General features: G+C 37.5%; 2 protein-coding genes across 3 annotated transcripts; both read right to left on the bottom strand.

Moving 5' to 3' along the window:
• Positions 1 to 48: 48 nt before the first annotated feature.
• On the bottom strand, positions 49 to 4222 carry cldn23l (claudin 23-like). The gene is made up of 3 exons (XM_079633467.1): positions 4045 to 4222; positions 3742 to 3801; positions 49 to 2940 (listed from the first exon to the last, which is right to left on the bottom strand). Exon 3 carries the CDS (start codon positions 2876 to 2878, stop codon positions 2204 to 2206), a length of 675 nt encoding a protein of 224 aa, XP_079489593.1. The 5' UTR covers positions 2879 to 2940; positions 3742 to 3801; positions 4045 to 4222; the 3' UTR covers positions 49 to 2203.
• Positions 4223 to 5768: 1546 nt separating this feature from the next.
• grhl3 (grainyhead-like transcription factor 3) lies at positions 5769 to 17040 on the bottom strand. Of its 2 annotated transcripts, none has more exons than XM_079632675.1 (15): positions 16642 to 17040; positions 15269 to 15428; positions 15115 to 15179; positions 14071 to 14287; positions 13763 to 13842; positions 13430 to 13580; positions 12811 to 12922; positions 12425 to 12519; positions 11346 to 11504; positions 10191 to 10272; positions 9774 to 9907; positions 9007 to 9133; positions 8792 to 8877; positions 8621 to 8685; positions 5769 to 6825 (listed from the first exon to the last, which is right to left on the bottom strand). In XM_079632675.1, exons 1-15 carry the CDS (start codon positions 16656 to 16658, stop codon positions 6708 to 6710), a joined length of 1668 nt encoding a protein of 555 aa, XP_079488801.1. In that variant the 5' UTR covers positions 16659 to 17040; the 3' UTR covers positions 5769 to 6707. The 2 variants fall into 2 exon arrangements, with proteins under 2 accessions (XP_079488801.1, XP_079488802.1); XM_079632676.1 differs by having other exon boundaries at positions 14071 to 14203; positions 16642 to 16781.
• Between the last annotated feature and the right edge of the window lie 8941 nt (positions 17041 to 25981).

Here is a 25981-nt window from a genome sequence, read left to right as displayed (position 1 = left end):
TTTCAAGCAGTCTGAATTTTCACATAACATGAGAAGCAGGAAAAAAATGCTTTGAAACATTTAATCAGTAGCCTTACACATAGGCATTACAGTCAATAACACATTTTAAAACATAATTATTTACAAGTACAGTTAGTAATAGAAACACAGAATATAGGCTATTACAGAATAATACTGCTTGCGAATTGACACGACACACGTCTCAAGCACAAGTGGGAAAAGCCCAAATTGCCTACAGCCTTGTGACACTAGCCTACATTTCTTACATTTCAGGACAGCTTTGGAAAGAACAACACAGTACTGTCATGATGAACAGTAAAATCTACCACAAAATAAAAGTTGTGTCATTTTTAAGGTTGTGCCCTCTGTCCCATTTGCCGACTGTCATAAGGCATAGGCTTGTTCGATTTGAACCGGAGCTGCACCGACCGATCGGTTTATGACATCAAAGTACCGCGAGAGCGATTAGAGAGCAGGCGGCTCCTTATGCTTTTGAATCGCTCTCGCGGTACTTTGATGTCATAAGCCTAATTGGCTAATGACATTGGTTTCATTTCAGAAAAGAAACCAATAAAAAATGGCATACACTGACGTAAATTATTGTAATTTCTGTTTTACTTGTGAGTGTAATTTTCTAAAATGAGGCAGTCTCATATGTGGCTGAGAAAATGCGATCTCCAGAGGGCGCAGCCTTCGAAATGAGACAAATACAGAGAGACACCGCATACAATCATTTACGTATTCGCAACAAAGGAACAAATGCAAGACATATCGCAGCAGATTTGAAAAGAAGTCTCGAGATGCTGACAAGAAGTTAACAAAACTTAAGGCATTTTAAAAGCATGGAGCCAATGTGCAAAACGCTGAAATAAGCAGCAATGCAGTGCAATGGTCAAATATGTCTGTCTAAGGCATGTTTACATGAAAAACAATTAAATACAGTGCAGTGTAATGCAAAAACGCATTGAGTGAACCAGCCCTGACGGCTCGTTCACACCAAAAATTATAACTATAAAGTTTGTTAATCATTCTAATTGACGACACAGAAGAAATATATCAATGGCATCACTTTCAGAACTAATTTACTTTACTACTTTACGTTAACTGATAAACGATAAAAACGCTTATAATAAACAATGTTAGTTTAATAGTTATCATTATATTTATAGTTAGCGGTCTTGGTGTGAACGGGCCTTCTGGTAACTGATTTGAACATTTTAATATGGTTCTCTTTAGACATCACGTGTACTGTTTCACATTTCTTAGACTACGTTCACAAAAGCCTTAATGATCAAATCCTATTTTTGCGTAGTTGTTCAGATTGTTGTTTTAAATGTGCCCAATATCATATTTCAGTGTGAACTGATCATGGTCCTGAACTGACCTGCATGCGCAAAAGAACGATAAAAGACGTCACGCAGCACGCTGTCGGAAGTAAACAGAGAACATTAAAGTAACTGATAACGCGTTTATTTATAGTGTGATCTGCCACAAAGTCGAAAAAACACAGTAGAGTTTTTAAACATTTATCTCAAATCTGTATCATCTGTATTTGTGCTTGTATCACAAATAGCTGTCACTGTAATACTTATGAGTTCTGACACATCACTGTCCATTACTGACTACCTTTCGCAACTGTCTTGATAACTTCGGGTCGGTAAAATCTGACTCCTGTGAGTGCAGAATTGAGATGAATGTTGCTCTAGAGCAGGGCTGTCCAATCCTGCTCCTGGAGTGCCACTGTCCTGCAGAGTTCAGCTCAATCCCCAAAGAACCACACCTGAGCCAGCTAATAAAGGTCTTACTAGCTAAACTAAAGGCTTCCAGGAAGGTGTGTTGAGGCAAGTTGGAGTTAATCTCTGCAGGACAGTGGCCATCCAGCACCGAGTTTGGTCACTCCTGCTCTAGAGTGATGCAACAGTTGAATTCCAATTTGACTGTTCAGTGAGGTCGCATTGCAAAACACCTGACCTGTATCGGATTTAGTACCACATATGGAAGTGGCTCAAATCTGAATTGAAAAGATCAGATTCGATGTGGTTTGTGCTGTTCACACAGTCATGAATAAAAGATGTGAGTCACATATGAGCAAAAAAATTGGATTTGGGCCACATTTGCTTGCGGTCTGAACATAGCCTTATTCATCCAATCTCAATGTGTTTGAACACTATAAGTGTCTTTTCATCTCTCACAAACGGTCCATCTAACAGTTCACCTCATACATCTCAGCACTTTCTTTGAGTCTCTGCTTATGGCAGATTGAACACTTCATGCTTTTGAACCCAAAAAGTAGTGCGGCCCCTCCCAGCACCTGTACCCAAGCTCCCACCCAGCCGAAGTAGAGCGACCCGGCCGGGTGTAGCGTTAGCCGGGGTGGCTTGTGTACGTTGAGTCCTTGCGTCTCCGATACGGTTGAATCCACCTCGATCCCCAGCTTCGAAAGATGCCGAGTATACACTCCTAACGCAGCCAAACTGAGCACGCCTGCCAGCGCAACCAACAGGCCACCGGCTGCCGCTACACTCCTGAGCGGGATATCGGTCCAGCAGCGGACGCCCACGCTGGCGAGCACGATCCCCGCGCCGCACAGGAAGAGGGACGACAGCACCATTCCCTGGACCATTCGAACCCGAGCATCCCGCTGGTAGGACCCCGACACGGGCCAGCATTCTTTGACCTCCGAGTGCACTACCTGCAGGCAGCTCTCCCATAGGCCGTCTGAGCGGAGTAGGAGGAGCTCCGTTGCTCCGCCCCGCCCTGCCGCACCAAGCCTCGCCTGACCCTCCCTCCACTGCGGGGTGATCGCTGCAGTGAACATCAGCACAAGGCCTAAGGGTGCGAACACCACTCCCATCAGCATGGACGCTGGAGTTTGCATCGTGTCTTTGTTGATGTTCAGCTCTTTAGGACGATGTTAAGTGTGAAACCACTGGCAAATACCTGGTGAAAAGAATCACATTTCAGTTACACTCATTCTACTTGCAGATTCTAGAAGATGCTTTCATTTAAATCCGTTTCCCATTGGCAGAAATACACTCCTGGTTTTGCCGTCTGTTAGATCTAAAAGAGAAAGAGTGCGTATGTGCACGTCTTGTTAGCCGTTGACTCTCCTTTGAGCTCTAAGAAATATCGTCACTCCTGGCAACCAGCACAGTGGAGGTGAATGGCCTGCTGTTGCTAAGAGACAGTAACCTGGACGATCCTACAGTATATCTGAAACAGTTCTGTACACAGCCACAGGTGCTAGTGTCTTCTGACGTAAATGTGTGGTTGTGTTGTCATCGATGTTGATATTGTGAACTGGACGCATTTTGAAACAGTCTTACAGACATATAAGACAGGAAGCCAGACATCTGGGAGCTGAGAGAGCACACACACATTCATAGAAGACAAGGACAAAAGGGAACCTGCAATTGACTGTAGATACATGAAACTGTAGACACCCAATATTGTTTGACAACAGCTGTGTATTTTCATCATCTAATCGGTTGTTAACCAACGTCTTGACAATATCACCTTCAAAGGTTTCTGCGGAAGGGGTGTGGTTATACGTTTCAACAGTTTGGTCAATCACTTCATGCGCTTAGAGTACAGTACTATCTATCAACACATTAATTTCCTGTTTCAGTCACCTTTGTTGCATGGCAACCTAAAAACAAACATATAAAATGGTGCACTAGCACCCATATGTTAATGAAAAAACAACAGAATCTGCCACACCAACAAAATGAGGCTACTTACATTGTGAAAGCACCTGCCACCTTTGACGCCTGTTTTCAAACCGCACTAGTTATTAAATATCTGGAAAAACAACATGACAGTGTGATCAGAGACAGTAAAATTTGTAAACTCATTCCATCATGACAAGGATCAACAGGATGAGGCTTTAGCAAACTACTCACAGCAGACACTACAAATAGAAAGCAAAGATGCAAGATAAGTGCATTGACCTTATATCCTGACCTGATTTTGCATTTGCCGGAGATGTTACGGTCATCTGCTTCTCTATTGGAATCACAAATAGCAGAGGTGTCATCCACTTACCTCTCTGGAGAAAAATGAATGATCATTCAGCTGCTCTTTTTGTTAATTCTGAGATGAATCTTTCTGCTTTCTGTCATTTCTCTCTCCCTCAATCTCAGATTCTCTCTAGTTTTGTATGAGGCTTTCCATACACCCCCATCCTTCTTTCAAACAGACACACACACACAAAACAGAACAGAAAAAAAACAGCAAGTCTGACGTGTGCCGACTGCAAAATGCAGACTGCCTGCTAAACCAGATGATCTGATGAAAGAAAAAGAGACATGGAAATATGGATAGAAAACAAATATTAATTTAAAATCCAGTCTCTTATCATATTTGTTAATAATTAATCTTGCCCCAAGGGTCTAATTTTACCTTTTTTTTACTCCTCAAATCTAAAAACATTGTGTCCAATAATTCCCTCATTAATAAATAGACACAAAAACATTTGACATTCAGCATAATACAATGTCGCAGATCACTGTGTTCCAGAGACACAAAAAAAGCCATAGCCATATCATTAAATGTATTGGGATATTGCTGTCTTGTCACAAAAAAAAAAAAAAAAATCAATTTCGGTGTCATTAATTGGACATTTTATCCAATCTTACCCTACATAAAACATACAATATTGACTATATTTGCTTTCTTAAGTCTGTTTAAGAAGCATTGCATAACTTGCAGATCGGTGAGTCATGAGGCCTTCACATACTATCGGAATTATCATAAATACGAGTGTTTTTTCCAAAAAATTGGACATGAACACCCTCTCAACTTCAAGTCGTATTTACCACTGGGATTAAGCTCAAAGATAATTTTGATACCCAAGATCTCGAGTCGGGCGGGTCATAGAACTTTAAACATGGCGGAGGGGAGAGGATTGTTGCTGTGAATGGTATTCTTTACTAGTTTCCGGTTTCCACAACATCTACATCGCCTTGTCACGTATGAGTAGCCTATATCATTTGAAGCGTGTAGGCTATGCTTCATACACAGTGAAGCCTGTATTTGACTGAAATTCTTGAATTGTCAGCTCAATAGCAAAGCGAATTTTAATATGTTAATAACGCTAAATATAATTCTGGCTTTTATAAGATTTCCCAGTAAATATGCAATAATAATAATGGTGTCCTCCATTATTTCTGTTCCGACTATAAGCACGTAAATGCGCAGAGTTCATGACACTTGGGAAGTAGGAACATTTCTGGTGTCATTTGCTTCCAGTTATTTTTAGCTCTATCTAAAACAGCTTGTTATGCTTAGCCTAATATTACAAAGGGGTAGGCCTATTTCTTAATGATATATTATTTGATTTTACCGGCTAATAAATCGGAAGTCTGGCACATTCACATTCCGTGTTGAAAAATAACGTGAAGGCAATAGCTGGTCTAATGGATTCGGTGTGTCAATGAAGGATTCGAATTAAAAGTTTGTGTCTGTTTGGGGCAATCATTTTAAAGAACCGACTCATATGAGTCATTAGTGAAAACATGTTTGTTTTCGCGGGAACCGCGCATTGCGCGAGTAGCGCCGCCACTGAAAAGCAAGGCGGGAAACATTGCTGTGATCTGACACACAACTGTGAAATAGGTAAGTGCAAATTGAAATTATGGCACCTGTGAACTTCAATTTGAGTTCTTAGGCTACACTATATTGTTCATATTTCTGACTTCATCAATCACAGTTTGCGTGCAGAATTGACGATTTATGCAAGGAATAATTCAATGACAAAACACTTGAGTAGCCTGTGATGGATTTTTGATTTGGATTTTATTTTCCTTACAAAAGCAAAGGCAGTAAAAAAGGAAACACAGCTTTAGTATATCAACATAGTTTGACAGAAATACAAAGCATTTGAAATGTAAGTTTTGTGAAGTAAAAGCCACAAATTGAGTCAGCATGATTTAATCTGATGTTTGGGCAAGTTCGATAGGCTATTGCAGTGGTTCGTCCGAACTTTCTTGTTTAAATGTCGGAGGACAAATGGCCAGCTGTTGTCCTGACAACCCTTACAGCCACACATATTCGAAATGTGTGGAGCCAGTTTTCAAAATGTGATGATCGAAACACTGACAGATAGCCTACACGGCTCTTTACGGATGGAAATGTGCGACTTGTGTGTGACACACTTGTGTGTGTTTGTGGAGCGTTTCAGATGTGAAACTAGACTGATAGTTACAGCACCCTGACTGGAAGTATGCTTAAGTAACGCGGAAAGATTAATAAACATGCAAAGCATAAAGCAATACAAACGCCTCACATCCTGTAGAAATGATAGGCCTATCATAAGCAGCAAAGAGGCAGCATTGAAAAGGCAAGTTTATCATTGAAATAATAACATATAACTTTTTAAAAAATCATGTCAACGCACAATATTATGATAATTATGTCTATTTACAATTAATATTTACAATTTACCTTGTTGATCATAATTGCTCATGTTATAAAATAGTTGTAGATAAAATACAAAAGGTACAAAAGAGGTAACTGGTATTTACACTGGTCAATATTGATATGTCTGTTGAAACTGATAGTGATATAACTGGCAGGTGAGCTCTTTTGTTTCCATAGCGACAGCTCTGGCACTGCAGAATCTGGCTCACAGTCGTGCTTTTTGATCGTGAGGGCAGAGAGAAGCTGCCCGCAGACCCAGATGTGGTGTGTCTAGTTGATGATGTCATTTATAACTCCATTAGTGTGATCTGAAAGTGGTTGATCATAATTTCAGTGATCTCAATGAGGAAGGCAGAGTGGTTGCTGTAATGCTCGACGATGTTGTCGTCCATGTTCACAAAGATCCTGTGGATAGTAAGAAAGAGAGAGAAAATAAGTTCTAGAAATTCTTGTTAAAATTCTGCCCTATAATTGTCATGCTGTGCTGATAACCAATATATTGGCGATATTAAAATTCTAAACTATTTTAATAATTAAAAGCATTTGAAATGCTACAGGTGAAATTAGACATCACAACATTATAATGCACAGCCTGATATTCACTTTGAGATTTTCTAAAGGTTACATTTAACATTGTTAATAAATTATTAGTGTTTTTAAAGAATAAATATAAGAGAGTGTAATATGACAACAAAGTAATCTAAATGTAAAAACAACATTTCATATACCCATACATTAAAAAACTCTAATAGGCTACTGTAATAATAGTGATAGGTACCATTGTGTATTTTTTTAACCAAACACACACAAACTAAATCACTGTAAAAAGTGATCAGTTGACTTAAACTAAAAAAAGTGAGGAAACCCGTTGCCTTAAACATTTTTTTACATTACTTTTTTCAATACGCATGAAGTTTTAAGGCAACAGGTTTCCTCACGTTTTTTTAAGTTAAGTCAACTGATACCTTTTTACAGTGATATTTTAGATCAAAAGTTGCTTCTCATCGGCACAAATGGCATAACGCTTTAATTCTGACACCCGGTCATTGACATTTGCACATCGCTCCACATTATTTATTTTAATCACTATGACTGAGCTGTTGAGTGACACTGACTGACGTACAGATGAACTGTGGCCTACCGACTGCTGAAAGAAACCTTAAGCATTCATGTTCAATCTTCTAAAGCATTCATCATTCCTTCTCTGAGGGCAGACCCTGATTTAGATCCTTAAAAACACAAATCCTTATCTCACGACTTACGCAATCTATTATTTGGCACAACAGTCATCTCCACCGACCAACATGTATACAATGTTCGGGTGTATGACCGACTAAGAGCGAGGCTGTGCCAGCTCTCCCAGCCCTGAGGGTTGAGGCAGTCTGATTGAAGATTGGGGCGAAAGAACGAGCGAGAATGCGGCTCGACCTGTCCCTATCCCTCAGCCATATCATCAGCTAACGGCCTGAGGAAAGTTGAGCTCCAAGTTACACAGCTTCAGGCTAGGTTGATTAAGACAAAAAGCTTTTTTTTAAGGTCCTGGACATGTTTCTTTGTACCTATCTAGGTCAAACGCTCCTTGAACGCTTCAGCAGGCATGTGAAATACAGCCATATAATTATATGCTTTATTTTAATGCCTTATACTTTATGATGCACTGAGGTGAGTTATTCCCACACATGTTCCTCAATGGATGAGTGAACAGGTAAGCGCAAATATCTACATGGTGTCATGGGTGATCACCAACCAAAGAGATAAATGGTGTTCTCAGAGCCGAGACTCATTAGTTTGCACGTAGTTTCTCTTACACAACCAGACACCAGCGCCGCCTTCCTATCAGAGCCCTCATCTCTACTGTTTCTCACTGAGCTTCATAAACCACATAAAAACATACAGCGCAGTCAGATGACTACCTATGTTGAAATCATCTTGTCTTCCTTCTTTTCTTTTGCTTTTAATTCACTGTCTTTTTAAGGGGGAGCAGCAATCATCACATTCCAAACACTATAGATCTCCTGTCAACCCGGTCTGTCGACTTTGCTTCCTGGCAGCTTGTTGAGATGGAGCTCAGATTAAAAGAAATGGGTTTAACAGTCGTTCAGCGTTTCGACATCCCTCTATCTGTATCCGTGACTTCGTCACAGCTTGCAACAGTCCCCAAACGTTTTCGCCCAGTGAAGTTCAGCTTTATCTCACTCACCCTCTTTTGCACTTCTTGAAGATTTTCCCAATGGTGTCTTCTTGCATACCGTACTTTTCTGAAATCTGAGAAGGAAGAAATGAGTCACGTCTTAGGTACAATTCCTCTCAAGGTTCGAAGTGAGATCTTCGCTAAAATGTGTAACGTAAAAAGAGAGGTTGAAAAACTCACCGCTTCTCTCAGGCCCTTGAGGGTTGGCGTGTTCAACATGAGGGCATCAAATACTTCCTCAGTCTCTCGTCTGACGTAGAGTAAAACTGAATAAAATATAAAGAATCTACTATCAAAAAAACTGTGGGATTGTGATTTTTATCACAATTTGTTTTGATTGTTTTGTTATGTTCCCAGGTTACTGCTTTACTAAAATGATCTTGAGTCTGCTGTACCTCTCTGTTGCTCGTCTTGGCGGGCTTGTTTGATTGGAGGGGAGCTGCTCTGGTCTCCGCCTTCTGCGTAGCTGCTGATACGTTTCCGTGATGTCTTCTCCATTTCTTCCAGGCTAACAGGGGGCACCTGGACAATAACAAAGAGATAAAATCAAAATTATCAAAATGTCACATGCTGATGATAATGATAGCAATATTATCACAGTGACAATGCAGAACAAAATGTAGGGTGGTCTCATGATTTCCTAATCCTGTGCTAATATGCTAGAGACGTTAATGTGGGCTCTGGCTTCATGTAAAAAGGCCAAACGACTGGTGTTATGAAATGATGTTGAAATCTGGACTGTGGGAAAAAGGCCTGTCGGAACAGTCTCCATCCCTCCTCTCTTAGCCTGTGTAAACACAGCTGAAAAGCATCTCTTCAACACCCTCAGAAGATGTGTGTGTGTGCGTGTGTTTGAGATCCCACGGGTTAATCCCTGTGTCAGTCAGCATGGCCGTCCCCATCTCAGGTGAGTTTCGCTCGCTGTCATGTAAACTCTGGAGCGCACCAGTTAGCATGTCTGATCTCGAGATCACTTTCTCTCTTTCTTTTCCAAGCCCACTTCTTTCCCACCACATTTTTTCCCACACTTTTCCCTCTCTCGCTCCCATACTCTCACCCCTCGGGGTGTTGGTGAACATGACTCAACAATGCTGCGGTAAGCCGCATATCCTAGGATGTAGGGAAGAGCATGTGTGTGTATATGTGTGAAAGACAGACGTACCAGGCCACAGCGCTGCATTGTGCTGAAGTGCATTTCTGGGATGAATAAAACCGGTTGTGTGACGTGATCATCTAGAGTTTTAAAGTAGGTAGAGTCCTTTCCAACAGAGCTTGAGACTAGGGACTGTTTGCAACCTGAGGAGAAGAAAAAAACGTTTTAACATAACGTTCAAAGTAATGAATGAAAATGTTTTATAAAGGCATAATTAACGCAGATTAGACCCTGGTGGAAAACACTGCTTGGCTAGTAGCCCGCGCAGGTAATTTAAGCTTGTGAGCCCTCTTTTACACATCATTAGTCACAACATGGACACCAAACGGGGAACATTTGCTCTGTATTCTCTTACGATTTTGGTAGGGTGGTAATGGGTGTTCCCTGAGAGTCTCAGGCTGTAATTATGTGACTGACGGCACTCACCGTTGTTGCTGGAGTCTGCAACATTCTTGGTCCTCCTCTTGCTTCTCTTCCTGTCCTCGTCTCTCATCTTCCTCTCAGCACCCTGCAAGCATTTAAGAGCAATGAAACATTTAGAATCTGAGCAAATAAAAAGTTATCTGGCATATCAGGACAGCTTGTAAAATCAAGAATTAACAATACAATTTTTTTTTTAACTCTTAAAACACTAACTGCACAGATGCTTGGGGTTTTAATTTGAAAAGAGACAATAATAAAACAAACGTTACAAAGGGTATCAGTAAGAAATAACATTACATTTTTTCACTCCTTTTCCATACTTCATAATAATATTTATTGTGAAATATATATATATAAAACCCTTCTTATAAACAACTCTGAGTTCATGTCTAGTTTAGGTGCCAGCTGTGTAGTAGATTTGCATTTGATCCAGCTTGAGAAACCACAGCTATGCAGTAAAGAACTCTGTTCACCTTCTGCTGCTAAACCAGTCAGACGTGTGTTAAATCTGACCTTCCCATCATGCATTTCACCCACACAGTCAATCAGCTAATAACTATGGCCGCCGTGGAACACTCAAATGAGCTTTAAAGAGATGAGGGAGATAGCGCAGTGTGCTGGCGTTTATCTGATCAGCTCAACAAAAGAGATCAATAGGAATCAGATAGAGGTACCCGACATAGTAAGGGTGAGAGACATTGAAATAGTGAAAAGAAAAATTCACAAATACTTCAGTGTCTTTTTTTTTTTTTTTGCTTCAGTGATAAACAGTTATCGCGTAACTGAAAAAGTGCCAGTAAGAGTTCAGAGGTCAGACATACACCGCTTTATGAGTAAATAACTTAGTAGGTCATGAGTCAGGACGATGTTTTGTTTTCGAGTTTATGACGCAGTCCAAGATGAGCCAAACAAGCTACAGAAATCCAATGCACACCCTGATAATGAAACTTAATGTTTCTGATGCAAGTTTTAGTTTTCATCAAGCCTTGAAATGTATGCGTGCATCTTTTCACACTGTTATACGATTCTCTTTCGGTTTTAATTTAATAATATAAATATATAATTAAAATCTAAATTTATTTCATAGAAGTTAAACATTTTATATTATGTTTTTTCTAAAAAAAAAAAAATGTGACACATAATTGGGCACTGGCTCACCTTATCGCAGAAGATCTTGACCTGACAAACAGCTCTGTGAATAAGACGGTTGTTCCCTGAGCTGAAATCATACGTGTCGATCTGAAGATTCAGAGGAAGACCTTTGACCCCCTTCTGTGAGGAGAAGTCAGTGCTCAGAGAGTTGATGCCAATGTGCACCTGCGAAACACATCAGATACATGAAATCTCAAGCAAGCATTGTTTAATTAGGAAGCTGGATTTGTTACTCTCAACAACATGAAAAATAAAAATGCAGAGTAAAAAAAACATGCATTGTTTAGTTCATGCGCAGGCCTGTCACAAAAACCTATGCTTTGACAAAAGGAAGGGTCAGGAATAAGACACATTAGATGTGTCATATGCAAAAATGACGTGAATGGTTGTTCAATAATTCCAATTCATTTCAAAAGAAAAGGAGTGTCCATATGGAGAACAACATGGCGAGATCCAACATGTTAGAACCGGAGGCAAAACAATAAAAAAACAATCATCTAAATAATAGGATGATGCATAAACTGAAGCAATAAATTAATGAACAGGTGCCGATGTCCAAAAAATTTAGTTTTCAGATTAACATTTGAAATATTTGAATGCAAATTATGATAAGAAAAAAGGGCTGTTGCCATATTGCTTGGCAACTATAAACTTTATAACATTAGACTACTTAATTATGATATTTGACAGAAGAATTGGTGATTTAGTTGTTCCAAGTATTAGCTAAAGCTATAAATCTTAAAATGACTTTTATCATATTGCTGTAGTTGCGTTTTTATTAAGTCAATACAAGTGCGTTACAGTGATTGTATTCTGTCTCTGCTCCACCTGCTGTGAGTTTCGTTGTCCCACCCATCACTACCCTAGGGGCATGCTGAAATGTGCCCTATTTCTCTTTCTCTTCTTTCCTGCTTGCTTCTTTCCCTCCCTCTTTCTTTTTTATTCCCTATGATGACAGGTGCCTAAGGAGGCCGCATACCGCAGATACCACTGTTCTCTGACACTCCTCTAAATGATTCTCCTTTCAACCCATCACTTTACAAAAACAAGTGACAGGTGGATCTGTGCGTGTGTGTGCTTTTTACCTTTGCTTCTTCATTGGTGTTCCAGATAAAGGACAGCGCGTTGAAAGCAACCTCTTCCAAATTACTCACTCCACTGAAAACTTCCTTGTAGTCAGCTGAGAGTCAATATAGAAGAATTTATTAATATAAATTATATTAAATTCAACACATGATCAAAACCTTCCACCTTAAACGACATCTGACTTTAAAGTAGTAAATCAGTATTGTCCTTTTTTTCCTAATAAAAATGATAAGCCATGTAGCCAATGAGGTAAACGAAAATATTGTAATTCAACATATCTTTAAAAATCTTATATTATGTAATGTATAAGATATTTTGACTGGAAATCAACAAAATATTAAGCATTGTTTTTGCAGTGTTCTTTGGGTAGAGTGATATTACGCACCGATATCAATAACTCTTTGTTTGACGGTAGGCTGTCGAGCGTGCCAGTGGTTCCAGTATTTTAGCTGCATCTCAGGACTCTTGTCATTCTCAAACACAGCCATGATTACCGTCTGAAAGAGAGAAAGGAAGGAAATGAAAGTATTATTAAAACCTGTTATTAGAGAGTGGTGACTCCCTGTAGGACAAATACTTGGCGTTTTGCTGTTTACCAAGCGATGTAACCACACTAATACCCCTTTCTCTCTGCTTTGTCACTGACCACAGCAGTTTATGCTTTAAACAAAAGAACCAATCTGTCACACCTTCTTCTCCATCACCTGAGTTTAGAGTCTTACAATATGCAAATGCATACAGTATGAGTTTGGCCTAGTATAGAGTTAAGGAAACTTGCCTTTCTTCTTTGCAGTTGCAAGTCAAGGTTACCAAGCCACAAAAATGTAATAATACGTTACTTTAAAAAATGCTTAATTAGTAACTCTTTCTCTTTGGAGAAGATTATATTAATTATTTTTAAGGGAAAAAAAATGTCATATGGCGAGCATGAATTATGACCTTCATTTCCAACAATTACGCAATTTTAGAAATTCTCAATTTGTGTTTATGAAAGTATAACTTACTTTTACTTTGCTGCATGACACCCCAGCAGCGTTGTCCACTCCCTGCAGCGTGATGGGGTAAAACTGCCCCTTGTTGAGGTACACCATGGGTATTTGTGTAGTTTTGTGCTGGGAAGCTTGTGGGGAGCCGAGAACGAATTGGAAGTCATTCCTGCGAAAAAAAGTCAAATGAAAACTATGCAACAGCATTGCTCAGTCTTTTACATAGCCTACTAATATCTATTACTTTTTATAGCTGAGTAACCAAATGACACAGTTATTTTTTATAGAGGCAAAAGAATGATAGAGAAAAAACTATGACAGATTTGTAAAGGCTCAGGCAGCCTGTCTCACCTGTATCTCTCTGGAGAAGAGTTGGGGTAGGAGTATACAGGGCTTGTCTGTCCCACAAACGCATTGCGGTTGCTGAGAGGCTGTTTTTTGAAGAAGACAAACACATGTGTCATAAATTGATGGTAATGATAGACGACAAAGCACCTGTTTTAGGCATTCATGACATATTTTTTGTTGTAATGGCTCAGAAACAAAAAACAAATTACATACTATTATTCATATATAATATTATTTAAATAAAAACAGTATACTACTTTAAAATAAAATATTATTATATTTTTTTATATATATAAATGTGCTTTGCAAACCTCAGGGGTGACCTCGAGAAAGGTTGGGTGAGATTGCCATGATTTCTGTGACTGGTGGGGGAGGAGGGACTCCAAGATGTTGTTGATGTTGACTGGGTAGCTTTCAGTGCTCGCCAGTGGTTGCTTTACGTGGCTGAAGGGAATATTGTCAGAAAGAATTTTCATAATCTGAGCGTTCTCCAGTGTGGCCAGCTCAGGGGAAGAGCTGTTTGGTGTCCTATGGGATAAATGCCAATACATATTATGAACCTTCTAGTTGCACATTGAATGTTTTATTAATGGTACTCAATCCTTAATGCTATTTACACAAGGTCATCTGTTACCTATCTAAACAATGACGACAAAAAAGTGTTAAAGTCAATAAAAGCTTTGCTCAATCTCTGCATTGTTTATGGAGCTTTCTTTTCATGAAAAGCAAAGCCAAACACTCTGGGCGGGAGCTGTTTGCTACCTAACGCTGATTTTTTTTTCACTGTTTGAGTTTCTCGGCTGGGTTTGACATCGGGGAGACCAACAACAAGCTCTATAGGCAGCTATTTTTCACTTGCACAAAAGGGTGCTGTGTAGTGACTCAGTCGTTTTTGGGATGGGTTGAAGAAAAGGATTAAAAGCTGAACCAGCTCTGACCTCAGATAATCTTTGGCTAAATTACTCAACCTAGCAATATAGTACTGGATGGAGAAAATGTGACATTTAAATCTGGATGACTTAAGGTGATGATACACAGGGCAACTTTTTGAGCAATGTTGATGGACAATGTTGCCAACAACGGGCAACCAGATGAGACACAGGGTCCATGGCCGATCTAAATTATTCAGGTATAAATGTATTGCCCATTTTCAATGGGAAAGTGCCCAAGCAACAATCGCTCGGCAAGATTGCCCAGCAACATTGCTTAAAATATTGCCCTGTGTATCATCACCTTAACTGTTATGACATGTTCATCTTGCCTTCGGTCTGATACTATACTGACAGTACTTTTTACTGTATTAGTATTGTAAGCATTTTGATTCATAAATCATAAAAGTTTATGGTCAAACTTACCTCTCCTCTCTGGATTTGTACATGCTGCTACCACGGGTACATGTCGTCATCGGCTCTTTTGAGGTCTTCAAAAAATATTTAGAATATAAGTCATGTATATAACACATTGAATAATGAAAAATAAATATATTTAATTAAAAAATAAAATAATTACCTTGCAGGTATCATAGAAGATGTCAATAGCCAGGTCTTCATCTGACTGAAGTCTGGGTTTAGTCTTGCTGATTTCGTCCTCGTAAGGCCAAGAGTCCATCATGTAATTGTCTGAATAGCGCAAGTAGTTGAAACTCTCGTTCTGTTGTACCATGAGAGCCCTAGGGGAAAGACGAATGAGATATTAGCACAGATAAAACATCAAGCATTCCCAAGAACTGCAACCTGTGATTTTGCAAATGTCGGTAGTGTGATGTATGGCAAAAAAAGGCCACAAAAATGTGCCTCTGGTGCACATACGATGCTCAGTGACAAAACCACAACATTTAATGAAGTGAAGCCTTCAGTCTTCAAGCCAATATAATGCTCGGGAAAACCTCCCTAATCACATCATTTCAGGCAAAAAAGAAAAGCTAAAAGGCTAAATGTGAAGAAAACTCATGGCAAACATCTGACTTTCTCTTCTCATCTATACTCTGAAGGGCAAAAACTCTTGAAATGGATCAACGGTCAGAAGCAAACCCTAAGTGAAGGAACTTAATTTTAACTTAACACAAGCACCACACACAAAAGACAAGGATTTGAAGAACTCCTCAAACAGATTTGTTTTGGGACTTTCCCGAACTACTAGGATTAGCAATGAGGTGGTCTGCTTTGATAAGCTAAAATGCAAACAGAGCTGTTTAGGCACCTGTGCTCACACTTAATGAATGAGCATTTTTGGTTCATTTCTTTAAAAAAAGAGAAAAAAACTGCATAGAATTTAAATCCCTGTTAAGTATCCCTATTAACTAATTCTAGAAACCTGCATGTTGACATAGACCCCAACATCTAACACATTAGCACAGGACTGATGTGTTTCTATTTTTGTGCACTCGGGACCACAGTTACACCAGGGTGTCTGTGAGCTGAAGAGACAGAGAATGTGTGTTTGGGTCCTGGTGTCAATTTTCAGCAGAAATGATCTTCATGTACTCATTCATGTGGGGGCCTGTTTACACGCGAGCAGAGGGAGAGTGGGAGAAGAGGAGAAAGACATTACTCAAGAGGAAGAGACAGCTCAGAGCGGTGAAACTGCAAACTATAGCGCAACCCACAAAATCAGATGAATCATGAAACAAAATGAATTTGTTAGTCCTGCATTAACTACTCATTTGAGAATGTCTAGACAGTTGCTGATAATAATAATGTTTTAATATTTTAATATATATATACATCCTTAATAAAACAAATAGGATTTTTGCAAAGCAGGTACAGCAATTATTTTAAACATTATAATAATTGGTATGTGTTCAGCACAGCCAAGCAAAAAATAAAGAAAAAAAATACCATTGTAAAATCTAATGGAAATAAATGTAACAAATAATGACTTACTCAATCTCCTTGGTCATGACTCCTCTGACAGGCAGTGATGATAAAATCCTTAGTTTGTTATCTTGTCTCTTCTCCCAGGTGTGTTTGTACGTCTGGTTGAATGTGTGTCTATGTGTGTATATCCTGATAAATGAGGTGGTTTGATTTGTATCCACATCGTCTCTCCATTTATCCAAATAGCAGATTGCCTTCTTTGCTCTGATTGGCTGCCAGCCTGAGACAGGTGTGTGATAGGACAGGTGTATCCTCCCTTAACTCTCTCAGTGCTGGAGAGAAACTTCAGTATGAGTGGGGAGTGTGTGTGGGGGGGGTCTAACTCATTAACACCTCATATAAAAGACTGAGAGTCTGCAGCCACAGGTGTGAAATGCATCTTATTTGGGATCAGAAACCAAAGGCACAGGTGAAAGAACATGGTTTTAATATGCAAATGAAAGGTTGTGTCATTCTCTCAATCTCCAATAGAATGAAAGAGGGAGGTTTTGGCTGCATTGTTTTTATGGCCTTTTCCAATTAATTGAAACTATTTTATATTTTGCTTTATTTTATATTTTACTATATCCTTTTTACATAGTCATAATGTAGTCACAAGGAAGTCACAATTATTTATGTGCGTTTAATTACGCTCTCTCATTACACATACTTTCCCAAAACAATTATGATTACGTGTATCATCATGCTTAATTCTTGATAATTTATTTCTAATGCAAGTTGCAAATGAAATTTTTTTTTTCTTTCAAAACATTTACTACAAGTTCTTTCTGGCACGTCAGAATGTGCATCTGCATCTCAGACGGGAACAACAGATAAACGACTGCATATGCACCTTTTAAAATCGCTAACATTTTTATTTTGCCTTTGGTTTATATGAAACATTTTGAATTTGTCTTAATTTGAATCATGAGAGTTTTGGTATATTTTATATACTAGACTAATTTTTTATGTATTTAAGGTTAATGAGCAGGATAATTATGTGCACAATATTTTCAGTCTTTTATTATCTTTATGCATAAATAAACTGCAGCCATGTTTCCATTTATGTTTGTCTATAGTTTTGTTAAGACCTGAAGGTATCTGGCATTGTGTCACACAGGGTGCGTGCTCTGCGGCCTGCCTTTCACACACACCCACACAGTTTCACACACGCACACACATCAGACCCCTCAGGCATCTCGGAGTTGAACCAAAAAATTTTTACAGAAGAAATAGATTATAAGATGTAAGGAAGAAAGTCAGGAATGCTGAACTCTTTAGTAATTTACAGTAAATGACAGTGAGTTCCTGGACACATGCAATTTTCATATAATTTAAAAAGGTGTAATTATATGGTGTTGTAACTTTCCATTTGCATTTGAAAACCAACTATGCAAATACAGTGCATATCACATACTGTATATACCAGATTAAAATATTGCATCTTTTATGTATGTCAATTGACGGTTTCTCACTAATAGCAAGACTCATGCTGCAGGTGTGAACAGCCACGTTGAGATCCGTTGTGTTCTGCTGGATAGTGTCAATGTAAAGGGAAAGAGCCCTAGATTGAGAAGCTTTTCTAAAGGGATCATTTCACACCTAAACCATGCAAAAAAACACACACACAAAAAACAGAAACCTGAGTAAATGCTCCATCAGTGAGGCATTTGTAAGAGAAAGCAGGAGATAGAGAAAGAAAAAGAAGGACAATTAATACAAGTATCCTCGGCTCTAAGGCCCGGTTTTCACCTGGTATTGAGATGTCTTTTGGTCAATCGGATCACAAGTGGACGACACTAAACACGGGTATAAACGGGGTCTAAAACGTTTTTGAGCCTTTTGAGAAATTAAGTCTTAGTAGTCTTTTCTGTCATCTCTGTTCGTGTAAATTGCACAAGCTTATTTTGTCCATTAAATGGAAAGATCTGAAAAAAACATGTACCCGCCCATAGACCTTTGAAGAAATCAGGACAGAAGTGGTCAAAGTGGACAAAAGAGACAGATTAAAACACCAGGTGTAAACGGGTATGTTTCCCTCACCTACTTGTGATCCGATCCACCAAAACGCATCTTAATACCAGGTGTAAACCGGGTCCACGAGAGGGTCAACACACTCTCTTGTTTTTTCATGGTTTCTATTGTGATTCTCTCAAGGTGTGACAAAAATAGCAATCGCTCCATTTTTCCTCAATCATAAAGTGAAACAGCTTTAAATCCATTTTAAAATCAATGAATGAATGAACATGAACCATCACTATTTACATAATATAACAGTTCTGAGTATTCTGATTTATCTGGATCTGAAATGTCAAAAGTTTGAGACCAGTAAAAATGCTTCTACTTTGCATGATGTAATTATTTACACATTCTCCAATACAAATTATATGATGACCATGTCCTCCAGCATGACTTGAGATGATCCAAAAAAACACCTGACTGACTGTACAAAGAGTCACATGATCAATATCACAAATTTACTTGTGCAAATTAGATTTTAAATGAGATGTTTGCACTCCAATGTATGATTGTATGATATTTCATCTTCATTTTTCACATGATCTGTTCATCACCTGAGCTAAATGTATAATCAAAATCAGATGCAGTGTTTGTGGTTTGCAAACGGTGTTGCAGTGTATTCACAGGGTGCAGTTTAAATCTGAAAACAGGATTATCTGTTCATGCATCACATCTCTATCATCACATGCTGATCTGCACTACTGTTTTTAAACTAATATGGCTTGTTTTACCTATTAAATGAGAAGAATAACAATATATAAATGTAGTCCAAACAGCAGAATCCACCACAATCTACAAAAAAAAAAAAAACACACTTTTAATGTTTATATTTATAAACGCATTTACTCTATGGAAATTTGGTACTGTAGCACTATTCTCATTTGTAATTTAATTCTCATTAAATATGCATATAATGTAAATGTGATCTGAAAGCTTTGATCTGATTTTGTCTAAAATGCTCTTAAGTTCCTTGTTTGGTGAAAAGGTTCTTCTATTTCATCTAAAATGTACAACAAAACCACAACGGAATGCCAGTTGAGATTTGTTTGAGAGGAGAAATGATTAATGATCTGAAAGATTCAGCTCAATTGTGATTGCACATTTAAACTTCCTCTTAGTCCAAAATCAAATATGACCCAATGAAACTGCCAGATGTTGCCCAAGATGTGCTGTAAATGTATGCCTTAGGATCAAAACCTCAGATCACTCTGCATCATTTATGAGGGATCAGGACACACACGCACACACACTCACACATATTGTAATGGTAAAAAAAAGAGGTGTGGCCTGTAATATCTATCAGTCAGATCTAATCCTATAGTTTCACACACACACACACACACACACACACACACACACACACGTTGGGTTTTCATGGGGTTTTATTCCATAGACATAATGATTTTTATTCTGTACAAACTGTATATTCTATCCCTGAACCCTAAACCCATCACAGAAAACGTTCTCTATTTTTACGTTCAAAAATAACCTAAAATGCCCCCACAAGGACAAGGATTACGGATATTGCCATCTTTGTGGGGACATTTTGTTCTCATATAGGGTTTACCAGGACCACACACACACACACGTGCGCACAATCACACAACCGGAAGTTTCATACAGTCACACTACAGTCGTATCTTCGCGTTTCTCCTCAGGCTACACTGTGACTGTTGTAACTGATCGATGCTGAGTATTAAAACATACCTGCACAGATACAATTGTCTCATATTTCCTCTCAGGGATTGTAACAGAAGAACAGAAATGTGACACATAGTGTCAAGCAGTTTCTTGAACCGACAAAGATGAGAAATACACATCAGAAAAGCGGAATGTAAACTAATAAGTTTATCAGTTTGGTTAAGATTGTGAAAATTATTAATAAATCTGTAATAATGTGATTATTCAATAAGGGGAATGTTTGGGATGATTTTAAATAAAGACAAAAATAAGGGGCTTTGCTTTTTTTTAAAGGAAATGATTCTTAGAGAACATATTATCATAGCCTTAAACTCTTTAGCGTGTATTATTTTCTAGTTTTTAAATGTTGAAATGCTAAACTCTGCTAGAGTTTCTCTATATATTTTGGGCTACCCAAACATTCCCTCTAATTCATTTATTGCTGTCATGCCAAGCATTTTACAGAACAATTCACAAAACAGTTTTCAAATTAGTTGTTGTTTTTTACATACTGACAGCGCATTTATTACACCAAACTGCTACAGAAAACATTTTCTAAATTCAATGTTAATTGACATGCTAAAAATATGTCAAAACAAACGCTATCATACATTATAACAAAATTCACTTTTAGATTAGCCAAGGCCATGAACAAACCTTTATACCGGGAAATGTGATTGTTTTACTGATGAAGATGAAGATTAAATAAATCAGTCCAAACTTGACTCGGTCCTCATCATCTTGTCATTTTTTGAAACTAAATAAAGATTTAAAGAGTCACAGTGTGTTTTACAGCAACACACACACACACACACACACACACACACACACGTTGTGTTTTCGTGTTTTATGGAGACATTCCATAGACATACAGATTTTTGTACAGTAAGATGTTTTTCTTAGAGGACAAGAAATGGACAATGGGTTTGGATATTGCCATCTTTGTGGGGGCATTTTGTCCCCATAACTTAGGAAATATCAGGACCACAGACACACACGAAAGCTGTTCTTCTGTCAGATTCTTGCCTCGTGTAAAGTTTGTGCTACGTCAGTGTTTGATTTCTGTCAGCAGATCTGGTGAGGAGTAATAGAAATCCTGACAGTCACTAAGCTCTTGTGATGGTCTGTGGGATTCTCACTGGGAACTGGCAGCAAAACTGAATGCGAAACAATCCATCATTACACCAATAAAAGAGAGAGGTAGAGAGCAGTTCACTGTTCCCCTGTGTGATAGGCATCTGCCTCTCTCTCTTTTACTTTTCCCTGGATGAGTTAAGATGTTCCCGTGGGATTGTGAGGTTTCTGAGCTTTCCAGGCTACATTGTGAACAGCAATAGAAACGAAACATGTCAAGACCCCGCATGCAAACGCTAGGACACATGCTTATTGTAAATAACCTTGGAAACAAGTTCAAACCATCACCCTGTTACCCTTCGACACCACTGTAACACGCACATGTGCCCCTCTTCCAAACACACACACACACACACTTGTGTCTACCCACACTGAAAAATAATCCCCTCACCACTTCCTACCGCTCAGATCAAATTTGCAAGTACTTTTGTTCTAACTTTAGAGAGCACACACACCTCTCACGTGTGCAACTCAAAATCTCTCTCCCAGTTTCACTCTACAAGTCCTGTCTTGTTGAAGAGAACGAGAGACACACACAGGAGAGAGAGAAAGTGAGATGAAGAGAGTCTCAACTCTATTTGCATTCATGTGCTCATTAAAACAGAATTAAGTTGTTAGCTCAGATTACTACAGAACTTACATTAGATGCTACATTAAATGTCCTTGTAAAGATGACAAATAAAAAATCAAGTAAAATAAAATATGATATAATTTTACCACTATTATCTACTACAAATTAAACCAATGTACAATGGCAAGTATAAAAGACAAATAAAAGCAGGGTTATTATTAAAATAAACTAAAACTTCAAAAAATGTCTGTCACTAAAATAAATGTTAATGAAAAAAAATAATCATTAATAAAATAATATCAACAATTAATCTTCTTTTTGTTAATAAAATTCAAATAAACATAAAAAAAAAAATTTTCAGCTAGTTGCCCAAGCAACATTTCTAATTTTCTCTTTAACTTGATAACTAAAATAGTTCATAAAAACGAGACATAGATTTTAAAAAATGAAAACACAATACACTAATACAAATGACAAAAACACAACAAAAGTACTAAAACTTAAAATATATATTTTTATTAAAAGGAACATCTCATTGATACTAAACTAACACTACAAAGAGTGAGTTCACATTTTGTACATGCATTCATTTTGTTAATACAATTTAAAATAAACAATTTCCCCAACTTCACATTATTTCATTTGAAGCATTTTAATTAAAAAATTAAATGAATAATATATATATATATATATGGAGAAATGTTATTTTAAAATGTCAAGTTATTCTGAACAAATAACAAATGCTGGTTTTCAAAACATATAGTTTGTGTTTGCATGTTAACATTTTTACAATTCTGTCATATGTCGGTCCCATTTTGTGCAATTTCGAGTCAACAAGGATAGGTTTTTTTTTTTACTTTTAAAATAAATCAAACAAGAGAATTTGCTGATTTGCATGACACATGTAATGTAATTTAACATGCTGACAATGATTACAAACCATGCTATGAGGACAGATGTTATATGTTCAATATTTTTCAATATAAAATCCTTTATATATAAGCCCTATCCTTTTCCTGTAAATATAGTTTTTATACACAGTAGAGTCATTTTATTTATTTATAAATACAATCAAATCAAAATCATTATAATATGTAATTTATTTCAGACCTAACCATTTGAGTGAAATAATGTGAATTTTGTTTTACCTGAATTCCAGGTTTATTAGTATTTGGTATTTCTTCTTTTTGCTTTGACTTCACATGATCAAGGTCACAGATTTACTTATTTGATCAGTGTGTATACTATACATAGTGCAAAATCTTAAATATTTCTTATTTCTCAAAATCCACAAACTTTATATGCATTCTAATTTATAAATTAGATTAGGACCGCCTAAAGCTTTAGGCATTTTTTTTAACTGTTTCTTTTAATGCATCATAATTAATGACTTCCTGTGTATATTATTGTATTTAATCCCAAGGAATAATGTGTTAGGAAGAAGATTATAATCTAGAGAAGATCTGTGGATTAACCAGTGAAGTTGAGTCATGAGTGAAAGAATGCAGAAAGCACCTGCTCAGCTTTAACAGCAGACACCTGCTACATGCTACATGTCATTATGCCTCTAGTAAACCGTAAAACACGCCTGCAAATGAAAGGACGGGGCAAAGGAGAGAAAGGGGCAAATGTGCATAAAGCGGAGGAGGTAGAGAAGCAAAAAGTGCCCTCAGTAACACAACAGGTTCAACCTGAACCGAATGCTAACAAAGGCTATGATTACAAGGTGCTGAAAAAATGAAGGAAGAGACAAACAAACAGAAAGAAAATGAAACGGGGCCTTTTGTTCCGACGTGACGGCTTTTGAAAAGTCAGGGCTCATCGTGGAGAGCTCCTATTCCCCTGCGCCTGTGTGTCTGTCTATATGTCCATCTCTTCACCACACAGAGAAGACGGTTAGCACAAGTCTGCACAAACAAACCATTATTGCATTAACACTGACCTAGACAAGTGACAGTTCACAAGTCGTCAAAGACACGTTTGCTTTTAGCTATTCACAATTAGGACATCCCATTGTCCATTAGACTATTCTAACCTAAATTCTAACCCAAAAAGAAAACTTAAAAAAAAAGTTATATTCTATATATAAATTATAAGTTACATATTGCATTTTATTTATATATAAAAGTTATATAAAGTTTGAAAAGTTATTATATTTAATTTATTCATTTATATAATACATAATAGTTTATCTCATGTTATACTTTATTTTTAAATAATGCATTTAATTGGTTTAAGCATTCATTTGTGAAATCATGCGTCTAATCGTCTAATCTACTAGAAATCATGCACACAAACACACTTGCACATGTACATACAGTATATGACGTAATCATGGACTTAAAGATTAAATCCATGCATGAAGTTCAAACTGGTTTATTCAGTCCTTTGAGGTGCTGAAAGAATTAAATGCAGAATAGTCTCTTACATTTTTTATTTTATTTTTATCAGAGATCTATCTAGAGATCTATGACATATCTATTTTTCTTATATAAAATAAATAGAAATAATAAAATAAAAACGATACAAATACAATAAATGAATGTATAATACAAATACAATATTAATCTGTACACATAAATATTATTTTATATGCACAAATTAATGATAGGGCCTACAGAAGATTGTATTATTTGTTTAAATTTAACTGTTACAAATTTAGCCATCGCAAATTATTTCATTTTAAAAGTCTGTGGCCCAAAATACTGCAGGTCATAAATACTTTAATTAAACATGCATGAGTATCACAGTATCATTTATGAGTATTCCGAAAATTGAAAAGCATCCTTAACTATTTTAAAATACAAGAAAATCCATTATATCTCAGTTTTCAGTAGAACAACATGCATTAGGCTAGTCGCAATGTCACCCATTTTAGACCCATATGTTTGTTTTTAGCAGATGCTATTAAGCTACATTTGATATTTGCTCTGGCATCCAGCATATACATCTACCAAAATAATCTGTAAACTGATTGTAGAGTGCTGCATTGTGCTGCCCATGAACGAATGGATCCCAGTCAGGCAGCTCTCAGTTTCAAATACTCCAGGATTGCATTTGTGTATCAATTATTTGTAGTAGACATGAGGCTTTATTTTTTACATTCTTGCAATGAGAACATTTTAATTAAGTCTTTCTAAGGCAAATGTTATGACACACGATGAAGGCATGGTTACACCCTGTTATCCTCTAATGGCTGTCATTCTGATTAAACGAGTCACAGCCGCGTTATGCTTCATTTCTCCCTCATGGCTGCGCTCACATTTGGACTGAGGTGTCATTGTCATTGTTGTCTTTTGGATCAATGTTTAAATACCTCTGAGTGCGTACCAAGGCATGTCTGAACCTGTGGAAGTTTTAGGAAAATCCTGCCTTACCACAACCCTCTAACGAACCTTCATTCCATCGCAAAAGCAAAAAAAGGGGGAAAAATCAGGTATCGCCAGAAAAACCTACTTCCGGAGAAAAATGGAAAGGCCAAAAATAGAGCGAAATGGAGTAGTTACATAGGTACTCTTTTTCCTTTTTTTTTTTTTTTTTTGTCATTGCTGCTGCAATCGCTAACGTTCATGCATTCTTTCTTAATGAAACAGGACAGAGTTATTTGCTAACGCTTTCGTGCTGGAGGGGGTTTAAAGACAGCCACCCACATATGACAAGACAAAGAAGTGACATTAAAAGAGAAGATACATTTTAAGTCTGGAGGTGAGAGTTGTGAAGTGAGTGTGTGTGGAGCCATTCAACTGTGATAAACTCATTTGCATGGCCCCATAATGTATATGAAGTAGAATTCTTTCTAATAAAGTTGTGTTTAGTGTGGGTGTCTGATCAAGGTGTGTTATACAGATTACAAATTTTCCAGAATTATATAACAGTAAAAAATTTATTATTCAATTATTTTAACAGAGAAGCCCACATGGCTCGCAATGTAGCTCCTACTCAAGGAAAAACGGTTAAAATGAC

The sequence above is a fragment of the Phoxinus phoxinus genome, assembly GCF_949152265.1.
Source record: "Phoxinus phoxinus genome assembly, chromosome: 13".
Classification (NCBI taxonomy): Eukaryota; Metazoa; Chordata; class Actinopteri; order Cypriniformes; family Leuciscidae; genus Phoxinus; species Phoxinus phoxinus.
Note: the sequence above shows the minus strand (reverse complement) of the source record. Positions and strands in the feature narration are given on the sequence as shown.

What these genes read in the sequence shown, in the direction of transcription:
- grhl3 (XM_079632675.1), bottom strand. An exon ending in TCAAGATCTTCTGCGATAAG is followed by an intron (nt 10,273 to 11,345) that starts GTGAGCCAGTGC and finishes AAATGCTTGCAG; the next exon opens with GGTGCTGAGAGGAAGATGAG. An exon ending in TCAAGGGCCTGAGAGAAGCG is followed by an intron (nt 8,686 to 8,791) that starts GTGAGTTTTTCA and finishes CTTCCTTCTCAG; the next exon opens with ATTTCAGAAAAGTACGGTAT.
- cldn23l (XM_079633467.1), bottom strand. Translation starts at nt 2,878, where the DNA reads ATGCAAACTCCAGCGTCCATGCTGATGGGAGTGGTGTTCGCACCCTTA.